Raw genomic sequence first — 21,808 nt, 5'->3', positions numbered from 1 at the left:
GTCATAGCTTAGCATCTCCTTTTTAAGCTATTACTTATTAGCTTTGCTAAACATGACATTGAGTATTAAGAAATACAAGAAATCCAACATGTCAGGTAGTTGTCTCTACATTTCACAGGAAATGTACATACTTTTCATACAGAAGAAAGAAAAAATAAAAAAATTTATAAGAATTACTCTTTGCTACTTGCTTTCTGAGCTTTGGTAAGAGAATTTGTGCAGAAATCTCTCTGCAGTTGAACACTGTGTTGGAAACTGGTGATAGAAACTGAAGGAATTTTTCCTTCCTACAGCTCCAGCTCAGTGAACACTGAGCAGGGGTCCATGTCCCTTCTCATTAAGAAAACATTTAAGCATGTGATTAACTTGCAGAATGTGTTTTAGTGCCAAATGGACATGGATAAATGCTGTCTTGGAAAAGGAACATAAATAGACGTCATTCCTCAGAGTCTCTTAGACATCTTGTTTGGATTCATGTAACACCTCAGCCAAACCTCAGCCTGCCAGTGGTGACCAATCTCATGCCACTGATCACTGCAATGCTCTGCCCCTTCCGCATTACACGACTATTTCACAATAAATGTAAAAGCATCTAAAAAGCTCCCCCTTTTTCCCAAGCCCTTATGAGATATAGTTGATTTGGAGTCATCCCACAGTTCTCTGAGATCTCATTTAAATGCATGCTGTCCAGAAAGAGCACGTGCTATCTTGTAAGAGGAGATTTCTGATTTCACTGGTGTTGAATACTCCATCACTTCTGGCTTCTGGCATGAAGCTCTTCCTTGGCTGAAGCAGATAGTTCTTAGGTGCTCTGTGAACTCTGGGCATCATATTTCTTAAAACTGTGGTTATGAAAAGATTCCCTGCAATGAAATGGATCCAGAAATAAAATTTGCAAATTAAAAAAATCCAGGAAATACCTGCACCGTGAAAAGGAGCAGCTTCCCAATCACCAGCTGAAACATGTTACATGTTTGCAGGCCAGAGGCTTAGTCCTTCTTCCCCTCCCACCCCGCACTGGACACAGTGGATTTGTGAACAAGCATATATTCTTCAGTAAAGAGCAGAAATAAAGACTCTTCTGTCTCAGTCATGGGACTAGACTGGATTATGTTATCTGGAAGTGAAAGAATCATTCTTACTTCATGCTGGCTAACACCACAAGGTGCCATACATTCAAAATATACATGTTCTTATCTGGCTTCAAGTGTTTAAGAAATGGTTAAGATACACTTGATCAGGTTGAAGGGGAAGTCTTTTGTCACCGTGCATTAAAATGACATCAGTCCCTAATCCATGATGGAAGTGCTTGAGAAACACAATTAATACTACATTCTGCTCCAGTGGAAGTCAGCAGACTTCTTTCATCAAGTATGAATTTGACAGTGTGTATTATGGCCTGTTTTTTGCTGCTGGTAAACCTGCCTTTCCTCCTGAAAAAAAAAAAAGGCATATTTTTGTATAGCTGCAACAGAAAGTCCTGCCCTGTCTGTACCTTGTACTGTGGACTTTCACTACAGCATTGTACAGCTCTGGGATCTTCCTCTCAATCATGGGCCTAAGGTTCTCCTTCAGCTTCCCGTAGTTCTTTTTGAGTTCTTGTTGATATTCCCGCTGGTCAGCAGTTATAAGGCGCTTGTTCTTATCCACTGCTTCACCACACCTAGACAAAAGGAAAGAAAAGAAGGTATGACATGTATCACCTAGTTCTGCTAAACTCATTAACTTTGCATTAGGTAATCTGAATAGGCCAGTTGCTGGCTCCTCCAGGCCAGCCATTCCTGTGATATCTGGTCAAGTTGAAAGTGATAAAGGACAAGTAAGAAATCTCTGTCCAAGTACACAAACTGAAGTAATATTTTTAAGGAAATTAGAAACGCATGAGAGAGCTAATAAAAATAAAAACAAAACAACAAACAATAATAATACAAAATAAATGTAATGGTTGCAGAATACTGAGTAACTGGCCAACTTACTGTCAACACATGCAGCTACGGTATCTGACAGTAGTATTATATGCACAAGGCTCATTCTGATTTTATTCAGAGTTGTCCTTCAGCAATTGTGCTTTGTCTGGACTAAAAGGATAAGTATCTTGCTACATGAGTATGCTTATTAAAATTTACAAGCATATCTCAAAGCAAAGGCCGTATGTGTCTACCACTACCAACGTGTCCTGAGAGGGTCAAACATTTTCTTATATAAATATATATAAGAAATATTTATACATTTATATTCCTATATATAAATATCTTCTAATAAAATCAAAGCATTAGTCTTAAGTGCTCAATTTCCCTAAAATATCAGAAGATAAAACAAATTTAAGCTCTTATTTTCTACATAATTCTTTTGAAGTGTTAAAATTTACTCTCATTTGGGATGCAAAACCCACCAAAGCACTGACCATGAAGCAGAGACAAGTTCTGCACCAAGTGTCTGAAGCGTGAGCTGTCAGGATTTGTGGTTCTAGTTTGCATAATTAATTACACAGTCATATTACTGTTGCATTATTGCCATTACTGACACTATTGATGCAATTCAATATTTCAGTTTTGTTTTACTGACCTCATTATAAATTCTTTGAAGCATAACCTCAGCTTGTTGTGATGTCGATAAAGTTTGGGGTCTGCTGGAATTTCAGCCAGGAACACTTGTGCTACCTCTAGCGGTCCCTTGTAGGAATAACAAAGGAAAATATCAGAAAAACATCTGCTTAGACTGAAAACAGACCACATGTTTGGTTATTTTGTTTGTTATTTCATGTGTAGAATTATGAAAGAAAATAAAACCATGCACAGTCATGAGAACAGGACGTTTTTGCTTGTTTTTTCCCTATTTTATTTTTGTTAGAGTTTTTGCCTATTGTATTTTATCCTCTCCTCCTTTTATTTCTCCTCCAGGCCCACAAAGAAGAGAAAGAACAAATTCTAGTCAATAGAGAAGATCTGGGGTAGCTGTACCACCAAATCTGGTTACATGAGAGAAACACAGTTCCTTATGCTTGGTATTACAAAGACCTCAAGGGAGTTAGATAAGCCCAGGGCAGAAAGGTGCCACTCTCCAAAGCTCAAAACTGCATCTTACTTCATACTGGAGGCTTTGGCTGATGAAGAATCTGGAGAAACCAAGTGTATTTAGGCTTTCAGCAAAGAAACCAAGTCCTGTGAAAAGGCAAATAATGCTGACTTCCATTCTTTCCTTTCAGGTTTATTTATTTATTTATTTATTTTTACTGGGCATATTTATGTTATTATAGCCACATCTCAGCTTTCTTTTTGAGCACCCATGTATTTGGCTTCATGTATTTTCTGTGAACTGTCAGTTTGTGATGATCCCACAGCAGAGTTATTATTATATTAATTCCCTGAGGACGCATCTGGAGTGAACAAAATGGCTGAGATGGCTAGTGTGTTAGAAATAGAAAATCCTTGGATGAATCCACAAGGCTTATGTGAGTATCTGCACCTACAACCAACACAGCACTTCAACAAACACTTTTGCCAGGAGAAACACTCCCACCTCTGCTTGACTTCACCTCTACTTGACACAACCACATAGCAAACCTGATGAAGGAACTGTGCTGAGAACTACTTGAGTAATAAAAGAGAAGATTGCCTCCTTTCATTTTTCTTTTTTATTTTTATTTTTAATTTTTTATCCCTCTGCCAGAGAAATCCTCTGCATCTGTATTGGTTTGAAAAGAAGGAACTGTGGACACGAAGGGAGCATGGAAGACCATTCTTGTCAACAGAGACATGTTATGTCAGTTTAGAGCATTTCCTAGACCTGACACCCATACCTCAGCTGATCTAATCCATGTTAGAGGCTCTGTGACCTGAGAACCAAGCTCTCATGAGATGTATCTAGCACTTCTTATATCACCTGGGGTGGCAATATCACAGAAACACAATGTCTAAGCATTTTAGTGTTTCTGCTTTCAACCAGGACTTGGAAAGTGTATGCACGTGCACAAACCTGCAAATGAATGGAGGATAAACTATTTATGCTCCCTAAATCTATGAGCAGAAAGTCCTAATGACTGTACAGAATACAAGAACTATGTATCAAGGGATAAAGTTTAAATGCACATTGTGACTAAATGTGTCTGACTAAATGTACTTGTCCCAGTGCAAGAGATTATTGCGGAAAAAGTGCAGAGCATTATGCAGGAAATATTCATCTGGCTTATTTTGATCCCTTACCTGATTTACAGTGGCTCCAACTGAGCCCTGCAAAACCATTTGTAACATTTTGGCATCTGGTGGCTCTTGGTTTGTGGCTGCAGTTAGTTCCTGTGTTTTTTTCCTCATATCTTCAATAGCAACTTCAATTGGTGTTAAAATAAACTAGTGGAAATGGAAGAGATTCTTCATTACTTGAACTATATACACAGTTGAACCATTCTAAATCTGGCAATAAAACTACCATCAATCCATGTTAGAGTAGTAGTTGTGAAGTCCAGGAAGACTGTTCTTTCTAAATGCCGTCTTGATAAATGCTCCATCTGATCCACAACTCTTTGACGTCTTACCTTGCAAGAGTAGGATTTGGATCAGACTCCCTGTTTGTACATACTCATTATTATCCTAAGTTACTGATTTTATGTCTTAAAGAGTTTTCCACTTCCTACTGCTAAGAAAGTTTCCTTGCCTCTATAGCAGCTCTGAGCCCAATTTAACTCTTTAACTGTGCTTTATCAGCTGAAGTACAGCCATAAACAGAGCTCCACGTATCCTCCAGCACAGCAACTCAGAGGTCAAAAGAAGGATGTATATCCTCCATCCTCTCTGTTTCACCGTAAGTATTCATCTTGCATTTCTCTACCTATTCTATGCCATTCCAATTTATGAGAGTAATGTCTGAAAAATTCAGCTTTCTTTTCTTCTGTCAAGCAAAGAATTTGAAAATCTCCCCCTCTCCCTACCCTCTGCCCAGAGACTCCTTCAGCCCCCGAGAAAGTAGATCTGTCTTCAAAACCCAATTACCTCTTCTTTTTGGATAATATTTATTCTAGTTTTGATGTAGGGGAAAGCATGCATTGTTGTCAAGATGGTGTTCCTCTTGTATTGCTCGCTAAGCTCTCCTCTAGGGCGCCCATCCATGGTGAAAGGCGTAGTGTACATGAACCGACAGAGGTTGAAGTTCTTCTCAAAGTAAGTTACCCTGTCCTTCATCTCATACTCATCAAAATACGGCTCCACAAAAGTAATCTGTATGTATGCCTGAGAGAAGAGGAATACAATGAAAAGAGTAAAGGAATGGTACATATGAAATATCCCATAGTTCACACTTGGCTAAGCATGGTCTGGAACTGCACAGAGCTGCAAATCCTTCAGAGCTCCTTCTTTTCTCCAGAGCTGACAAAATTTATCTCTGGAGAGGGCACAGCATAACTCCAGGAATCAGAGCAAGAGCAGGGACTGGAGATCAGAGCTTCAACTTTCCATCTGCTGTGACTAGCTACCAAACCAAGCCTTTCACATAAGCTTTTATGGAATCATAGAATATACCAAGTTGGAAGGAACCCACAAGGACCATTGAGTCCAACTCCTGGGTCCCCAGAGGATCACCCAAATGTCAGACCATGTGTCTGACAGTGTTATCCAAATGCTTTTTGAACTCCATCAGACTCAGTGCCATGACCACTGCCCTGGGGAGCCTGTCCCAGTGCCCGACCACCCTCTGGGTGCAGAACCTTTCCCTAACACCCAGCCTGACCCTCCCCTGTCCCAGCTCCATGCCGTTCCCTCAGGTCCTGTCGCTGTCCCCAGAGAGCAGAGCTCAGCGCCTGCCCCTCCGCTCCCCTCGTGAGGGAGCTGCAGGCCGCCATGAGGCCTCCCCTCAGCCTGCTCTGCTCTGGGCTGAGCAAACCGAGGGGCCTCAGCTGCTCCTCATACCTCTTGTCCTCTAAACTCTTCACCATCTTCACAGCACTCTTTTGGATGCTCTCTAATAGTTTTATGTCCTTTTTGTATTGTGGTGTCCAAAACTGCACAAAGTACTTGAGGTGAGGCCACACCAATGCAGAGAAAAGCAGGACAATCCCTTTGCTTGACTGGCTACCTTGATGCACCCCAGGATATGGTTGACTCTCTTGGCTTTAAGGACCTCCCTAGTCACACAGGTATAGCTGTAGTGTTTTTTTTTTTGTTTTTTTTTTTTTTTTTTTGTGCTTTGTTGTTTGAATATAAAAGCTTCAAGGAAGGAGATCCCTCTCTCTCCCTTTCTCTTCTGTGATGAAGTACTCAACTAAGTAGTACTTTCCCTACCTTATTAGGATCCAGCTTGCTTTTGTCTACAGGAGCGGAGTCTTTAATCACTTCCACAGCATCCTCCCCAAAACACTGGCCATAAAATCCCTGGAAAAGAAACAGAATTATTCCAGAGTGTTTTAAGTCCTTAATACAAAGCTATTGACCTAAGTGTCTCTAGGGAAAAGGAGCAACTATGACTATTTCTGGGCTCTGTACAGTAAACACACTGCTTCATGAACAACAGCTGGCCAGGCTCAGGCACCTTATTGACAAAGCTCAGTGTGAGCTGCTCACAAAAATGTAAAGCTCCAGCTAAAAAGAGAAGAAGAGAACATTGCAGTTTGAAGAAAAAGTTGAAAAGGTACCAAAGCAAATATTCGGCCTGTTTAGATCAAATCATTCAACATATCATGAATCTTCCCATTAGCGACATGGCCTCAAGGTACTGAGAATGGATCACTTTCATCATTTTGCCGTAAAAAGGCTATAAAAGAAAGGATATATACAAAGGGAATAATCTATGGTATAGATCAGATTGTGATTGATTTCTGTATATCAGTAATAATATTAGAGTTGTGCACATTCATTAGAAAGTATGACATAGCATAGGAGATTATATTATCACAACATTTTTTTCTTTACCTCTAATCTGTGAGAAATCTCTGGAAGTTTGGTAATTGCAGGCTCCTTATAAACAAATTCCTGTTCATCTAAGTCCCCAAATTTAGATCCATAGAAACCAACACGGAAGTAAGTTCCAAACATTCGCTTTTGACCCTAAATGATGCAGAAAAAGAGGAAAATTACAATTACTTTTTATTCAATGGCAACATAGAATACTTTGAATGCCTTTTTTTTTTTTTCAATTTGATGTACTGAAAACAACTGAAAACCTACTAATCCTACATCTTCCCATAATTCAGAGTCATATTTAGTTTTATGTGTTTTCAATGCCAATGAATTAGAAGCACATGTTCATGAAAGCAAGCATAGAGGTGAAGGGCAGATTTGACTGAAACCTAACTTAAAATTTAGGCTGACCATGAAGTGACTTTTACAAAACAAAATAATATATTCATATGTTTTTTTAATTCCATCAAACTTGACAAAATTCAAATTTGGCAATGAGCAATGGTTGGTAAGAACTTGAAACTGACTAGACTCAGTAGTAAAATGCTTCTGGAGGTAGAGAAATTAGGGGGCAGCACGCATGTTGAGAATTCAGCCAGGCATTTGTCTTTCTTCTATTTGAGCATTGAAAATACTAGCTAATGGACAAGAAGGTTGTTTTTCTTAAGTCGATGTGGCCAGGTTGAATCAGGCAATTTCTTCTTCTAGGTCTGTTCAGATGTTCTTCTGTAACTCTAAAACAGTTTTAGATTCATTTCTTCTTTTTCTTACAGGGAGAATAGAGCCTGTTTCACTGTAGAGTGTACTTCACAGGTAAGACAAAGCAGATGGTAGCTGTTATTACAAAAAGGAAATGAATCTAGTTCATACCAGTTTTCATTTTATTATCACCAGTCATAAACAAACAGTGCAACCCAGTAACCTGTCTTGCTAGTGCTGCCTTGCCTTACAAGTACCTTATTAATAATGCTGTCAAAGGCCTTCTGTAGCTTGCTGTGTGTCAAGGTAAGCTTTCTGAAGTCTCGATGTGCTTCCAGTATAGGGATGACAATTTTGTACACCTCATTCACAGTTTCATACAATCCTCCCTTGGGAAAAAAAAGGGAAAAAAAGAAAAAAACATAGAAGAAAAGAAATGAGTCCTCAGGCACTCTGAAAAGGAACTGGATCTATACCAATGGACAGGCTGAAAAGGGTATTTATGGGACTTCAATCTGTTATGTAATTTGTTTTAGCTTTCTAAAATCCAATAATACTAGAAGAGTAGTTCTTAAAGTAGCTCTAAACCAAAAACTGGATCAAATTTGGATCTCTGATCTGCTGAGCTCTCAGCCCCAAATTCCTGTGTGAAGAACGTGGTTTCTGGTTATGGACCAGAACAGTTAGAGTTCTAGGTGAGAAGAAGGGAATGGATTTGTTTTGTGTGTATAGCTTTATTGAGACCAACGAGCAACAAAATCTGCATCTGCAATAAAGGAACCCAAATGATTTCTTCAGAGATGCTAAATAATGCTCTTTACCACTGCAGCAATGCAATGAGCTAGTTGAGTATTAACATCGTGACTCTCTACATAGTAAGGGTAGATTTTTAGGTCAGTGGTTATACTCTGTGTGAAAGCATAGCAGTAACTCTCACATCTTTCATAAAATCTGTATTTTAAGCAGGCCCTTTTTTTTTTAAGATGTACCATCCCATGAAAATATCAGCCAGAAAGTCAATCACTTTCTGTTGATGCTGCCTGTAGTCCCCACAGTAGAGGTGGGTACGTGGCTGAGCTAGGCTACTTGTAAAGTGTGTTATGTGGAGCTGTTTGAGACAAGGCTGGGTCAACCACAAGATGCATCCCTTCCTTTGTTATCTGCAGTGGGGCAGATCTGTGGAGCCTGGCTGAGCAGTAAGCCTGCCATTCCTTGTGTGCAGGAAAACAAGCTGGCATAGCCCCTCTACATCTCCCCATGCTTTTGGCCCTCACTCACCGTGCTGAAGAGTTCTGCTGCTTGTTCCAGTAGCCCTACCAGACCACTTTCTGAAAAATACCTCCCAGAACATATACCATCTTCGTCTGGAGACAAAACATCATCTGAAACAGCAGATTCCTCCAGCACATTAGATGAAATGTTCTAAAATAAATCAGAGTAGAAAAATCAGGATCCAAGAGCAATAGTCTACAGTAAAGACCCAGGCAGAAACAGTTTCAACATATTTATATGACAGGAAGAAGAATGAGATGGAAGTGCAGCCAGGGGGTAAATAGTTAAATCTTATTTAGAAGCAAATGGAACATCATAAATCTTCACAGATGACAGATCAGGAGATTTTTAGAAGAATCCTAAACTTTCTCGCCTCAGGTTTAAAAGGCAAACTCCTGTAGATCACTAACTGACCTTCCTTTGGTAGCTGGATTTCCCTGGATCTGCAATGCACAGAATCTCCTATGCTGCAGCGGTCACTAGCAGCCATACCCTTTCAGTTTCTTTTACCTCAGAGGTGAAAAAAATTCAGGCTGTACATCAGGTCTCTTGTGAGCTGTTTGAATAAGCTGAATTTTCAAGTTGTTAATTTTACAACTTCTGCAAACAAAGAAGTAGAACATATACGATATTATTCTAAGAACTATAATACTGGAATGTTCCTTCTTGGCTCAGCCTCTACCCTGTTACACCTTGATCCTAAACAATTTACTCATTTTTTTGTTAAAGTTACTGATCTTATCGTGTGTTTAAATAAAACTAAGTAAATTATGCAGTGTCAGTCACTCTTTTGAGATTCTAGACCACAAAGTAACAAGTCCACAGCTCTTCAGGATCCCTTTGGATTAATGACACTGGGTAGAACCAACATAAAAACTATTAGAATATATAGAACTACATGTAAATGCACATTAAAATATGTGCAAATACAATATGGAACTAGCATATGTGACTTTCAAGAGCAGCAGTAATCCTAGGGTTCAATTTGTTAGTAATTAAAAGAAGTTAACTTGGTGTCATGGTGTCTCACTTCAGCAGAACTGACAACGGCAATCTATCTGAGTGCAGGATAGATGCCAGTTGGCTAGCTATCTGACTCCTGAAAGACATCTTTATAAAACTGCAGAGACACTGAGGGCTGTTACTATTGATCAGATTTCAGATAAGGAATTGGCATCACATATCATTAGCAACACAGGACTTTTCCCTGTGGATTTTGTAGCTGTATTTATTCCTCCACAGGTGAAATTTACTCCAGCCATGCTGCCATTACCGTGTCTAGTCTGAACACCATGTCAGCTCCACTGCAAGGGTGAGCACAAAGCTCAGGACAGCATCTGCAGGAGTTAAGAATGTGTCTGAATTTCAGCCAGAGGGAAAACTGCAGCACCTTTTAGCATTCCAATGCCTGCCATTTTTGACCTACCAATTTCATGTCATGGAAGACAGTGACATAAACCACAGTTGGCATACCTGGCACATATCTAGGGAAACTCATACAACACGTTACAGTTCAATTCCTGGCTTTCTGTAGCAGTAGCCGTTAAGACTGTTTTCAGAGAGTGGCATGCAGCTTTTGAGGGCTTTCTTGTTTTGTTTTCTTTAGCAATGGGAAAAGTGTCCAGAGAAGTGATTTATTTGTGAGAGAAAACCAAGAAAATCACAGACATTAATTATCTCTTCTTTGGCTCTAAATCTGTAATAACTTATGTCAGACATGTATTTCCATGTTTTACAATCCACATGTTCTAATAGGAGGCCACCCTCCATGACATATTTCTGGTGCTAGTATGATGTTTTGCAAAGTGGACATACCTCATTCACCTTTAACCTTGATCTACCTTCCATATGGAAGAATTTTGTAAGTCACTATATGATAAAGGCAATACATAAGTTATGTCATATATTATTTGCAATTATTTTGGACCTCATGGACCTATTTTTCTTTAAGGAAAAGTGACACTTTTGTGAACTCAAGAGGCTTGACAGTGATCATCGGCCCTTATCCCCATGTTAGGAAGGAAGACTGCAACTTAGATCCCTAAAACAGCATAGCTGAATTAGCCTGACACCAGGCCCAGGCTAATTAGCCATGTGTCTCAGCAGGTAGACGTACACATACTAGGACCTTGTCTGTGGTAATATAAAGTGACTTTATAGTTAGTCCACATGTAGTTCATGGTTTCCTTAAGTCCTCCTCATCACTTGTAAGGGTGATTTATTGCAAACACAAATTGCTAATCTCCAGGGATAGTTTTATGATTGCAGAGATGGGAGCATATACAGTTTTGCCTGGCACAGTATAAGGACAAGTGTTATATCACTGACAACCAGTTGTCTGGATGTTAATGGAGTTGTCACAAGAGACCTATGTCAACTCGTTTAATTCTTTGCTACATCACTTTACTCTTTTATGCATATATACGTATATAAAAAGATAACACTTCTGCTCATTCAGAACAATAGTTTTTATACACATTAATTCTCTCAATTCCACAACTGAATACATATCACCAATACTAGTTAATTCCATATTCAAGCTAAATGGAGAAATGGATACAGAAAGAATCAGTGGGTGAGATCTGGAACTCCAGGTAAAGCTGGGACACTTTGAGTAGTGTTATTCTTTTTTTAAAGAGGTCATCTGAACAAGGTAATCACAGGTGCTACAAAACACAAACCTGTTTGTAAAGAACGGGAGCTCCTCTCTTGAAAAGCTTTGTAAAAATGTGAAGTGCTATTATAGTTAATTATTGTCATTGAGCAAACTGAGGTTTAAAATTATGCTGTCAGATGAAGAGTTTTGTAATTGGGTTTCTGGTCATTAAGGCATTTAATTCCCGCTCCCCTATGGAGCAACTGTTCCTTTAGCAAATGTAGTTACATAAGCATTTTGACAAAGGAGACTGATTTGTCTAAGATACTCTTAACTCCTAAGTTTTAACTTCTCTAGTGCCTTGTAGAATAGACTTTAGTTCTCTAAAATAACTGGAACCATACTCATTCATCTGATCAGTCTGGGAGGAAGGAAAGAAGGAATTGCATTAAGGTCAACTGCGCAAGATTACAAGTGTTCATGGTAGACTGGGAGCAGAAAGACCTTGGAAAAGGAATGCAGATTTCACCTACATGCAGACGATAATCATATAAAACAAGTAGGGAGGAAAGAAGAAAATAGAAATAATTATTGTAAGTTACAAGTCAGGAATGCAAAACTGATATGGGATGCAAAAGAATAAGGGATGCAGAAGTGTAAATCCATGGCCAGAATATTATCCAGTAAGAAGTATATACAGGTAACTACCAGTGTACTAATTGTAAAGGAATTCTAATAATGCTAGTCCGTTGCCTGATTGCTAAGGTGGAATTGTGAATACTATTCCCCAACATATTAAACTCAATGCAAAATGCCATGTGGTTCAATAATATTCACATTTACTATTCTGAAGGGAAAAAGCAAATGTGTTGTGATTATACCAAGGGATGATGAATGTACCAACTACTAGTGTTAGCCATTTCAAAATCACCTGGATCATAAAATGTGCCCCTCAACTCTTCGAATGAACTAAGCAAAAGGGTATTCATGCAGCTAGTACTGAGTTGCTGTATGTTTTGGAAAACTGGAGAAGTTCCAGAGGAGGAAATGTCTTTTGGGGACTACATTTTTAAAAAAGCGAACAGGATAAGCAGCCATTGGTAGGTTTATCAGGCTACATTCCAGACAAAATAGCGGAAATTCTGATACAAACTTTTACTAAGGAAAAAAAATCAGAGATTGTAATTAATCTGAATCAACACAGACTATAGAAACTCAGGTTCTACTTTTAAAGAGATTATAATCTGACAAAGGCAATAATGCCCAAACAACAGATGTCTATCCAACATCTGAGTTAGTACTGCACAACATTTCTATTAATTGCTTAGAATGATTCCAAAGCATTGCAGCAAATGCTACAAATGAAAAATAGTCTTAGATAGATCTTCACATGTCTTAGACAATAATCACAAATGAATAATCTACACATGGGGATATTTTAAGGGTACAGTCATTTCTGGTTTTTAATTATGTGTGGAAAAAAAAGTGATAAACTCACTAAGTTGGCACAAAAATTAGTTCAGGTAAGGATAACTAAAACTGCATAATCTGACAAACTATGTACAAATAAATAGTTGCATTTCACAATGTCTAAGTGACAATAAAGAATGACTTCCTTATCCATGAGATGTAGAAAAGAAGTGTGTAAGAAAACAAATAAACAAACAAAAACCACAAAAATTCTTTGGAAAAGATCAATGTATCACTGAGAAATGAGCTCAACAAGGCCAAAACAACCAGTGGAGTCTTTGAAGATAAAACTGAGAGATGGTACTTCACAGGGTTAGAGAATTTATGGGACACTTTTACTGCTTATAGACTAATATGATTATGCCATTCACTACTCAGAAGGATGTTGGTTAGTAACTAGAGGACTGTCAAAGAATTGGAGAACATATCTAAAAGAACACAGTAACTCCAGTTACCTAGCTTATCCGAAAGAAGGTTGAAAGATTCATCTCTAGTTATTAAGAAACAACCCTAGGAAAAGATATATGATAATAGAAGGGTTCTATTTGGCAAACGTGAGATTACAGCATCCAAAGGATGCAAAGAGAAAATAGAGACAGAGAGATACTACAGTACCAGTTTTCATCAGTGAGTGTAATAAATCTTAAGCACAACCTATCAAAAGCATTGATGGATTCACTGTAACTTTTCCTTTCCATACATGCACTCTTACTCTGCTTTAACACAGGAAGAAATACACACACCATGACAGATCATCCCAGCCTTATACTGTCAGAACTTTGGATCCTCTCCTTACCTGAAAGCTGACACTGCCCACTGGGAGATAGCTATGATCTTCAAGCATGCTGAGGTACTCAGCCACCAGTGCTGCAGCATGGACAAGACACATGGCTGCTTCTGTGTAGCACTTCCTCTTGGTGTGCTTCTCTGCCATATTCTGCAGCCAAGTCAGTCTCAAGTCAGGCGATGTCTGGTATCCTTTAGCAATTCTAACAACACGAGGAAGAAAGGAGATATGACTGATCTCTTCTTCTCAAATAACAGAAAGGACCCCTATAGTTCCAGGGTAAATGGAAGCGGACACCTGTTTCTTTATTCCGTGAATATGATTCACTGAGCACTGGGCAAATGAAATAACTAGGGAAGAGGAACGAGGACAGAGAGAGATTATGAGGAGAGTAAAATTCCTGAATCCTGGACCCTTCGGTGATCATTAGTCCCTGACTCCTGTCCTTGCCCAGGCCCATGTCCACCAGCCACCTCCCACGGCTCCACTGCAACACTGTCCATCCTGCCTGGGCCCCCTGAGAGAGGTCAGCTGTGCTGAAGTAGCAGTGTACATGCAGAACAGCCATTGGTTTTGTCCACAGATTGTCCCTAACATACACAGCTCTTGTGCTCACCTCACTGCAGAATTTCCTCAGTAACAACTGTAAGTGGATTCACCTGTACATGAGATCCATGAGCATCTCTGGATCTTCCTGAAATTCCCTCATTTTCACCGTATCTGACAGGATGCTGTTCAGATTACACAGCAGCTCCTCTACCTGCAGTAATATAAAGATCAACATGAATTTCTCACGCATTTTTTTTCCCTTCTAGAAAAACACCAGCATCTTCACCAAATGATAAGTTATTCCCATTTAGTTCCTCTTAGCCAAGGAAATGACAGGATGCTGAATTGCTACTAGGTATGTTTTTCCAGCTCTACTCAATGCAGCAAACACTGCTGACATAGTAAATCTTATACATACATTTTAATGAATCAAAATGAGTTGGACCCCTGTGATCAGTTTAATTCTGAATGGAAAAAAATAAACAAAGCAAAACAGCACAAACCTACCTGCTAATTCAGTTCATCTTTAGTTGAACTGTGATCTGATAACAAAGCAGGTGTTTTTGTAAGTCTTCAACACAAACTAAGTTATTTTAAGAGTTTCAGCAAAGCACCTGGAACTTGTCTGAAATGTTTTTCATTATTGCTACTCCTGCCTTATAAACTGGGAGATAAGCTTTCATAGTGCTACTTGTCTGAAAATATAATTAATCAGATTCCTTCTTGGGAAACTCTTACAGTGTACAATTCCTGCTGGAGTCTAGGAAAAAAATGTGCACAAAGCTAAGAGATAACTCTTCTCTAACGTGATTCCAATGGAAATTTCCAAGAGTTTATTCTACAAAATTACATCCTCCACTTTTGTCCTGCTTATTATTGCATAAGAGATAAGCTCAGGCAATAACTCCTGCATCCTTATTTTCATTACTGTGGAAGACCAAGATTATAGGTCTTGCTCCAAGCACATTGCTATGTGAAAGCTCTGATATAAAGCCACAGATATCACAAAAGATTTGACCTGAAGGGGAAATGGCGTTGCCTGCATATCCACATCTTCTTCTGCATAGGCCAGGATGGTTCGTAAGGAACGTCGAAGGAATTCCTCATTAAATTCGGGTGATTTGCCAACCAAAGAAGCTAGTGACATGGTCACCTGCATCTTCACTCTTGCAAAATTCTTTCAGAAGAAAAAAACAAAAACAAGAGAATGATGGCTACACCACACCATGCATATCAGTTCACATATCTCTGTCTCCTGAATAAACCAAACACCCTTTTCCCTGCCCACACTGAGTGGATAAAATCACTGCTCAGGCAAGTAAGAATCAGCAAACCCTGACTCTGATGTGTCCATGCTTTGGGGCAAGAATGTGCCTTGGAATACATATGCTTGCTTCAGACAGGGGGAAAGTCAGAAGCCCTTTTCTTTTCCCCTCTGGACAGGTCAGCAGGTACATAAGTCACGCCATCCACAGAGAAGGAGAGGCAGCAGGACTATGTAAGCATTCTGGAAACAAGTCTAGGAAGCAAAAGGCCTCTGAGGGCTTCACATGGTAATGTACCATGCCTTGCTGGTTAACTGTCTCAGAGGCATATTCCGCTCCTGCAAAGCCAACACTTTTCACATATTCAAAGCTTTAAAAGTAAAAACTAGAAAAAATACTAGAAAAATACTGTGTAAAATCAGATGCTATCTAAAATGCTAATGAATGTCCTTACAGGCTAGGACATTAGGAATCTACAAGCATAAAATAAGCATTTTGCTCTGTATGCATGGGTACAGTCAGAGCCTAGATTACTGTTCCCAACACAAAAGGGCAAGTGGAAAATTCACATTAATAACTAAATACAGTCATTCCACTGAGGCTGTAAATGCATTAGAGTAGAACTGGTCTAGGTTTAAGCAGTTCTGACACAGGAGTGAAAAAGAATACCAGAAAAACTGAAGAGTGTTGTTTACCCATAGAATCACAGGATCGTAGAATCATCTAGGTTGGAAAAGACCTTCAAGATCAAGTCCAAACAACAACCTGACCTACCCAGCCCAATCCCTAGACCATGTCTTGCCCTTGCTAACAGAAGTCTATTTGAAAATGCATTTACAGATACTGCATAAAAAAAAAATAAATCACATTTTCCTAAACAAGACAGAACAATAATTAAAACTACTTTTCCCCTACACTTGTAGGCACCTCTTTGACTTCATGTATGTGAAACAGCACAACATATTAATCTGCAGATGCTTCCCATGTGTTATCACAACTTAAGTTTTACTTTCACTTGGTCACAAAATTGATGTCACAAAACATACTGCTGTTCTCAGAATCTTACACTGGTAGAGCTGAAGCTGTATCTCATGAGGAGATAAAGAGTAGCACATGCTTGAGTCCGTGTAACATCTATGCTGCTGCTGCAGTGGTGGAGAACTCTTTGACACAGGTCAGCACACTGTTCCACCTCCTCTTCAAACAGGAAATCTCCAAACTAAGGGAAACAAAGAATACATCATTCATTACTCACATTTCTGGCCATTAAAATATGAATTTGTGCTTAGCGCACAAAAATCACAGGATTCAGACAAAGATTAAAATTTGCAAGAAAGATATTTTATATCCTTTGATACAGACATCTGATTTCTGTGCCTCTGTAGGTTCCATTTCCAAGGCTTTTTACAGAAAAGAAAGGTTTTAAAATAGCCTTAGTGTTTAAATAAAGAGCAACAGATTGAGAGAGAATAAATTTTTTTATGGAGTCCCATGGCTCCAGAAGATTTTGAAAGATCAAATATTGCAAAATTCATAAAAAGCATGGAGAGTTGCTATTTTCAGAATATATAATGGTTGATGAAACATGCAAATATTTCCTTAAGCATAAGGAGCAATTACTAGCTTTTTGCACCAACACCCTACCCTTCCTCAGCCCTCCAGCATGTTCTCCCTCCTACGGTATGCCACAAAACTTCAATTGCCCAGCTTTCATCCAGACCCTCCTTTAAAGCGTCTCCTCAACACACCTCATAGACAACAAACCCATGGGACAGGATGTCTGTCCTAAGAAAATGTCAGTGTATACAGCACAGATGCACCAGTACCGTATGTACATAGACTGGACTGATAAAGGTGTGTGAACAGAATACAGGATATTATTTCTCATTTGCAGGACTATTTCCCAGTCCTCAAACTTTCTTCACTTGATTATCTCACTGTTTTAAGCCTAATTTATATTACAAACCTGCTGGCACAGGGTTCTATCATTTTCATTTGTTTATAAAATAACATTTATATACCTAAGGTGTAACAGAAATAATTGGAATGATTGCTTCATAAAATAAAGAACTGAGTCAGCTTAACTGGAAGATCTATTTCAATGAAATAACGATTGCTTCACAAAATTCATTATTTTAATTGGAAGTTAGCTTTCAAAGATAAAGTACAATGAAAACATAATTATGAGTTTCATAACTGCTCATATACCTACCCTATAATTAGGCTTTGTCATCCAATCTACATCTAACAGCAGACAGGCATTAATTGGACAGGAGTATCCTGTTTATTATTTGCATTTTAGAAACGTTTAGGTGAAAAAAGCATTTCACAGATTTTTCCTTTTTGGAAATGTTTTTCTTTGTAGGTGAATGGATCTTTACCAGATTTTAGATTGGAAAGTGGTCTTGATGATATAATAACTCATTTTACTTCATGGAATCTGTGCAGTCCCTAGAGTTAAGATTCCTAATTAAAATCAAAAAGTATTTAAAATGATTAGATGGATTTTTTTAACCTTTTTTATTAGTGAGTTTTCTATATTCAAGAGTAAACTGCTAGAATCATGAAGTTATTCTGATTCAGTTAGTCCACTTTTTGTGGTCAATGAAATAATCTCGCAACAACTGGAGAAGTTTCTCCGTGTCCCTACAGACAGGCATTGGTATTTACATATGCAAAACATATTTAGTGAATGCCACAGGAAAAATGGTGAGTGAATGCACACAGCTCTGCTCTAGAAATGCTGCTCTGATAACTTGACTGGAAGCATGTAAACAGAAGTATTTCAAGAGCATACCTTAGCAATGAGTGCTCTGAGTGTAGCAAAGCAATGAGTCAAATAAGTGGTGCTCTGATCGCAGCCAAGAGAATTTACCAGGACCTTCAAAACTCCTCCCAAAAGATTGTCTCTGCATTCTGCCGCAAAGCTTGCCTACACACGGAGGAGAAAAACAACAATAACTGCATTAGGTAATTCAGCAGTGAACTGGCACATAGGAATTGGTTGTTCTACTATCCCGTCCACAAGACACATCCGGCAGCTTGGAGATCACAGTTTTTTCTGTTTTTTTTTTTTTAATTTGTTAATATTTGCTGAAAAGGAAGCTCAAAACAGTTTTGTAGTGATCAGGAAGATGAGTGAAAATGTTTCCAACATTTCTCAATATCCACAGACCCCCAATGCACCTTTAAGCTCAGCCAGCTTCTGCAGTGACTCTTGCAACACTGTCCACTTTGTGTCCAGTCTTTCATGCACCTTGGACTAGGAAGTGATTCCTTGGTGGCCATGCACCAGCCTTTTCCCTCATGCATTTCCTGGGCATACATGCTATACAGGCATACTGGTATGCTCTGATCAAACCCACAACCTGGATATTGGGAACACAAGGCTCTATGAGGAGTGTCATGCAAAAATCATGCCTGGTACTGCAACTATCTGCTAAATGCTTTTCAGTTAGCAAGTTTTGAAGAACAAAGTCTTCTCTTTGTTATGTATTAATATGTATGTTGCTCCAACAGCAGTATTCCAATACCCATGACTTTGGAGCTTCTTTCCTAAACCATCCTGGCACAGTTAACTATCACAGTTCCACTGTGAAATTTTGCTTCATCTGACTCCTGCAAGTTAAGTTCTTTACACTGCTGTTAAGGGGGAAACATCAGCACATCCTTTTCAGAAGCATTCCATGCTGGTGGAAGATCCTTTCCTGCATCAGGCACTCTGTGGGAGTCAAGGCTAAATCCTTTTCTCTCACAGGATCACATGAGAAGCAAAGTATGACCTAAGGCTGGCCACCAGCCCAGTTCCAAATTACTAATAACTTTCGATACATTCCTAACATAAATGAAAATTTTTCTTTCCTCATCCTCTCCAAACTCCTGTGTCATGGTAAGACAGCTGAAACAGCTTTCAGCCACATCAGCTGAAGACAAGGGGGTAGCCTTCCATTTCATTCACACTAGCGTAATGCTGTATAGTAGAAAGTGCTTGTGACACCAGTGTAAAGCAATAGTTTTGTCTTTGAATTAATTCATCCTTGTCTTCTTCCCCTCCACTCCACTTCCCCACCCCAATTATACAAGCTTATAGGAGGTCTTTAATGAAAACAATTTGCAATGCCTAAGAACATAAAGGCTTGCTTCCACTGACTTCTGAGGGAGCAGGGATTGGTACAAAGCCAGCTCTGCAGTTTCCCACCTGGATGATGTTCTCTTGCATGTCAAGAATGATCAGGTTAGCTTCAGTTGCCAGGTTTCCGCTGATCAGAGCTTCTTGATCTAGCTCTGCTTTTGTCCTACAAAAAGGAGTTCTAATTAAAGCACACAGCAAGTATCACAGGAATTAGATGACCTTCTATCTAAACGAAAGCAAAATACAAATGATGGTATTCTGAATGATCCTGTAAGAGCAAACAATGAAAACAGTGTTCAGCAGTGTTTCTTAAGAACCATGGTGTCAAATGAGGAGAGCTGATGCTGTAGGTTACAAGTTCTAAAGGGAACACCTGAAAACTAGTCCACTGGATAGGTCAAATAGATGCTGATGCTTCCTTCTTGGCTACTCTACCCTCAATATCACGCTCCATTGTTCAATAACCTAGGCAGATATTTCTGAATGCATTAGCAGGACATGAAAACCCAAAATGGAAAAAAAAAAAAAAAAGGAAAGAAGGCTGCATTTGGCAGAGGGGAAACAGCTTCAGCGCCATAGCAGCAGTGCTTAATATAAGAACTCAAGAACGCTGATTCTTGGGATCGTTGACAATACAAGACAGCAGGTCCCATGGCTGCAGGGTCAGTGCAGCAGCACCCCAGACCACCTAAGAGAGGTCTGAAGCACTTCCCAAAGACAGAAAGTATGGCAATGTGACACCATTTTAGTTGAGACCTAAGGATGAGATCTGTAATACAGTTCCCCTTCAGCTGAGCACTCTGAGCTTGGGGCTCAACTCCTAACAACTGTGTATTTTCAGACATGCCATAAACACAAAGAGGAGGTTTTATTCTACTTCCTAAACCACTCGGAAATGGGCTATTGCATGGCCTGAAGCTACTCTTTAAAGCTTGAGATTAGAGCTGCTCTGACTTGGGCCAAGAGCACCCAAAGGTGTATTTCTTGGATAGATGAACAGTCTTAAAACCACACTTCTGAGTGAGTTAATAATCTGTGGCTTTTCTGCTATGTTTGCTTCCCTTTTCTGCCCAGTGGAGTCACACCCAAAAAGAAAACCAGAAAAGTAAAGAGCCATTCTTTGGGGCACAACCAGGTAAATCTGGAGAGGGCCAGGACAGGAAGTCACGACAATAGTACAGTTATTAATTACAGTGACTCAAAGCAATGAAGAACAGAAGGGCCTGCCAAGAAGCTGGCCATGGATTGCTAAATACGAGTAAGAACTGAACAAATCAAGCAAACAACATAGTCCTTTGAACCATTTCCAGCAACCACGCAGTCTTACACAGTAACCATGCTGAATGGATCTTCTTTGACACCACACTTAGCTTATATCTGCAGCTCCCATCCCAGCCTATGCTGGGCTCAAGGAGAAACAGGCTGAGTGGCCACGTGCAAACTCACCATGCCACATATGCCCTGCAAACACCTTACCTGCAGGAGGTACTCTATGGGGATCCACAAAGGACGAGAGCAAAGATCTCACATACCATAGTCACAAGCACAATGAAACAGAAGTGCCTTGACAACATGAAGAGCTTTACTTATTTACCAGAATTTGTAATTTAAGTGGTTTAACTGAACCAATACAAATAGATATTGTAGAGCTGCTGCTTGAGGACTGGCTTGCTCTGGCTTCAGTGAAACTGGGGGAAAGCAAGCTGCTTTCAAGGCAAAGTAAGAATATCCTCACAAGATCTGCACCTCTTCCAATCTTGGACAGACAGCAGAAGGATTACTCTTTTAAGGTTCAAATAAATTCCTAATTAACAATCTTTGTGTTCAAAAATGTGTGTGATAATCACAGATGAATGCTAGGTGGCAACAACACAGTTGCTGAGCAGAGCACAACCCAGTATTCTCAGTTCAAGCTCACACACGTTGAAGAATACCATCAGAGCTCAGAGCAGCTGGACTGGTGAGAGGCCATTGTGTGTCACATAGTCAAAATTCAAGCAAGTATCTATGGAAAATGATCTATGCACAGCCCCTTTAGGGAAAAGCAATAAGTTTCATGCTTATAGAAACTTAGCACACATCATATGAAAATACTGTTAGTAGAAAACCTTTCTTGAAAATATGTTTTTCAATAAGCCTAGACACTCACTTGTG

The 21,808-nt window shown here is 39.3% G+C and overlaps 1 protein-coding gene across 4 annotated transcripts in view; it reads right to left on the bottom strand.

Moving 5' to 3' along the window:
- Positions 1-477: 477 nt before the first annotated feature.
- The window catches only part of DOCK8 (dedicator of cytokinesis 8), a 92,934-nt gene continuing 71,603 nt past the window's right edge, over positions 478-21,808 (bottom strand). For all 4 annotated transcript variants that reach the window (XM_080573783.1, XM_080573784.1, XM_080573786.1 and 1 more), the window contains 15 exons: positions 19,721-19,817; positions 18,320-18,454; positions 16,589-16,741; positions 15,276-15,434; positions 14,368-14,468; positions 13,718-13,910; positions 8,862-9,005; positions 7,841-7,972; positions 6,897-7,031; positions 6,270-6,359; positions 4,986-5,222; positions 4,203-4,346; positions 2,566-2,672; positions 1,496-1,663; positions 478-863 (listed from right to left, as the gene is read on the bottom strand). In XM_080573783.1, coding sequence (XP_080429909.1) covers positions 803-863; positions 1,496-1,663; positions 2,566-2,672; positions 4,203-4,346; positions 4,986-5,222; positions 6,270-6,359; positions 6,897-7,031; positions 7,841-7,972; positions 8,862-9,005; positions 13,718-13,910; positions 14,368-14,468; positions 15,276-15,434; positions 16,589-16,741; positions 18,320-18,454; positions 19,721-19,817 — 2,056 coding nt within the window. In that variant the 3' untranslated portion in view covers positions 478-802. The remainder of the gene's footprint in view (positions 864-1,495; positions 1,664-2,565; positions 2,673-4,202; positions 4,347-4,985; positions 5,223-6,269; positions 6,360-6,896; positions 7,032-7,840; positions 7,973-8,861; positions 9,006-13,717; positions 13,911-14,367; positions 14,469-15,275; positions 15,435-16,588; positions 16,742-18,319; positions 18,455-19,720; positions 19,818-21,808) is intronic.

The sequence above is a fragment of the Anser brachyrhynchus genome (genome assembly GCF_964034855.1).
Source record: "Anser brachyrhynchus genome assembly, chromosome: Z".
In the NCBI taxonomy this organism is placed as follows: domain Eukaryota; kingdom Metazoa; phylum Chordata; class Aves; order Anseriformes; family Anatidae; genus Anser; species Anser brachyrhynchus.
This window is presented reverse-complemented; position numbering and strand designations above follow the sequence as displayed.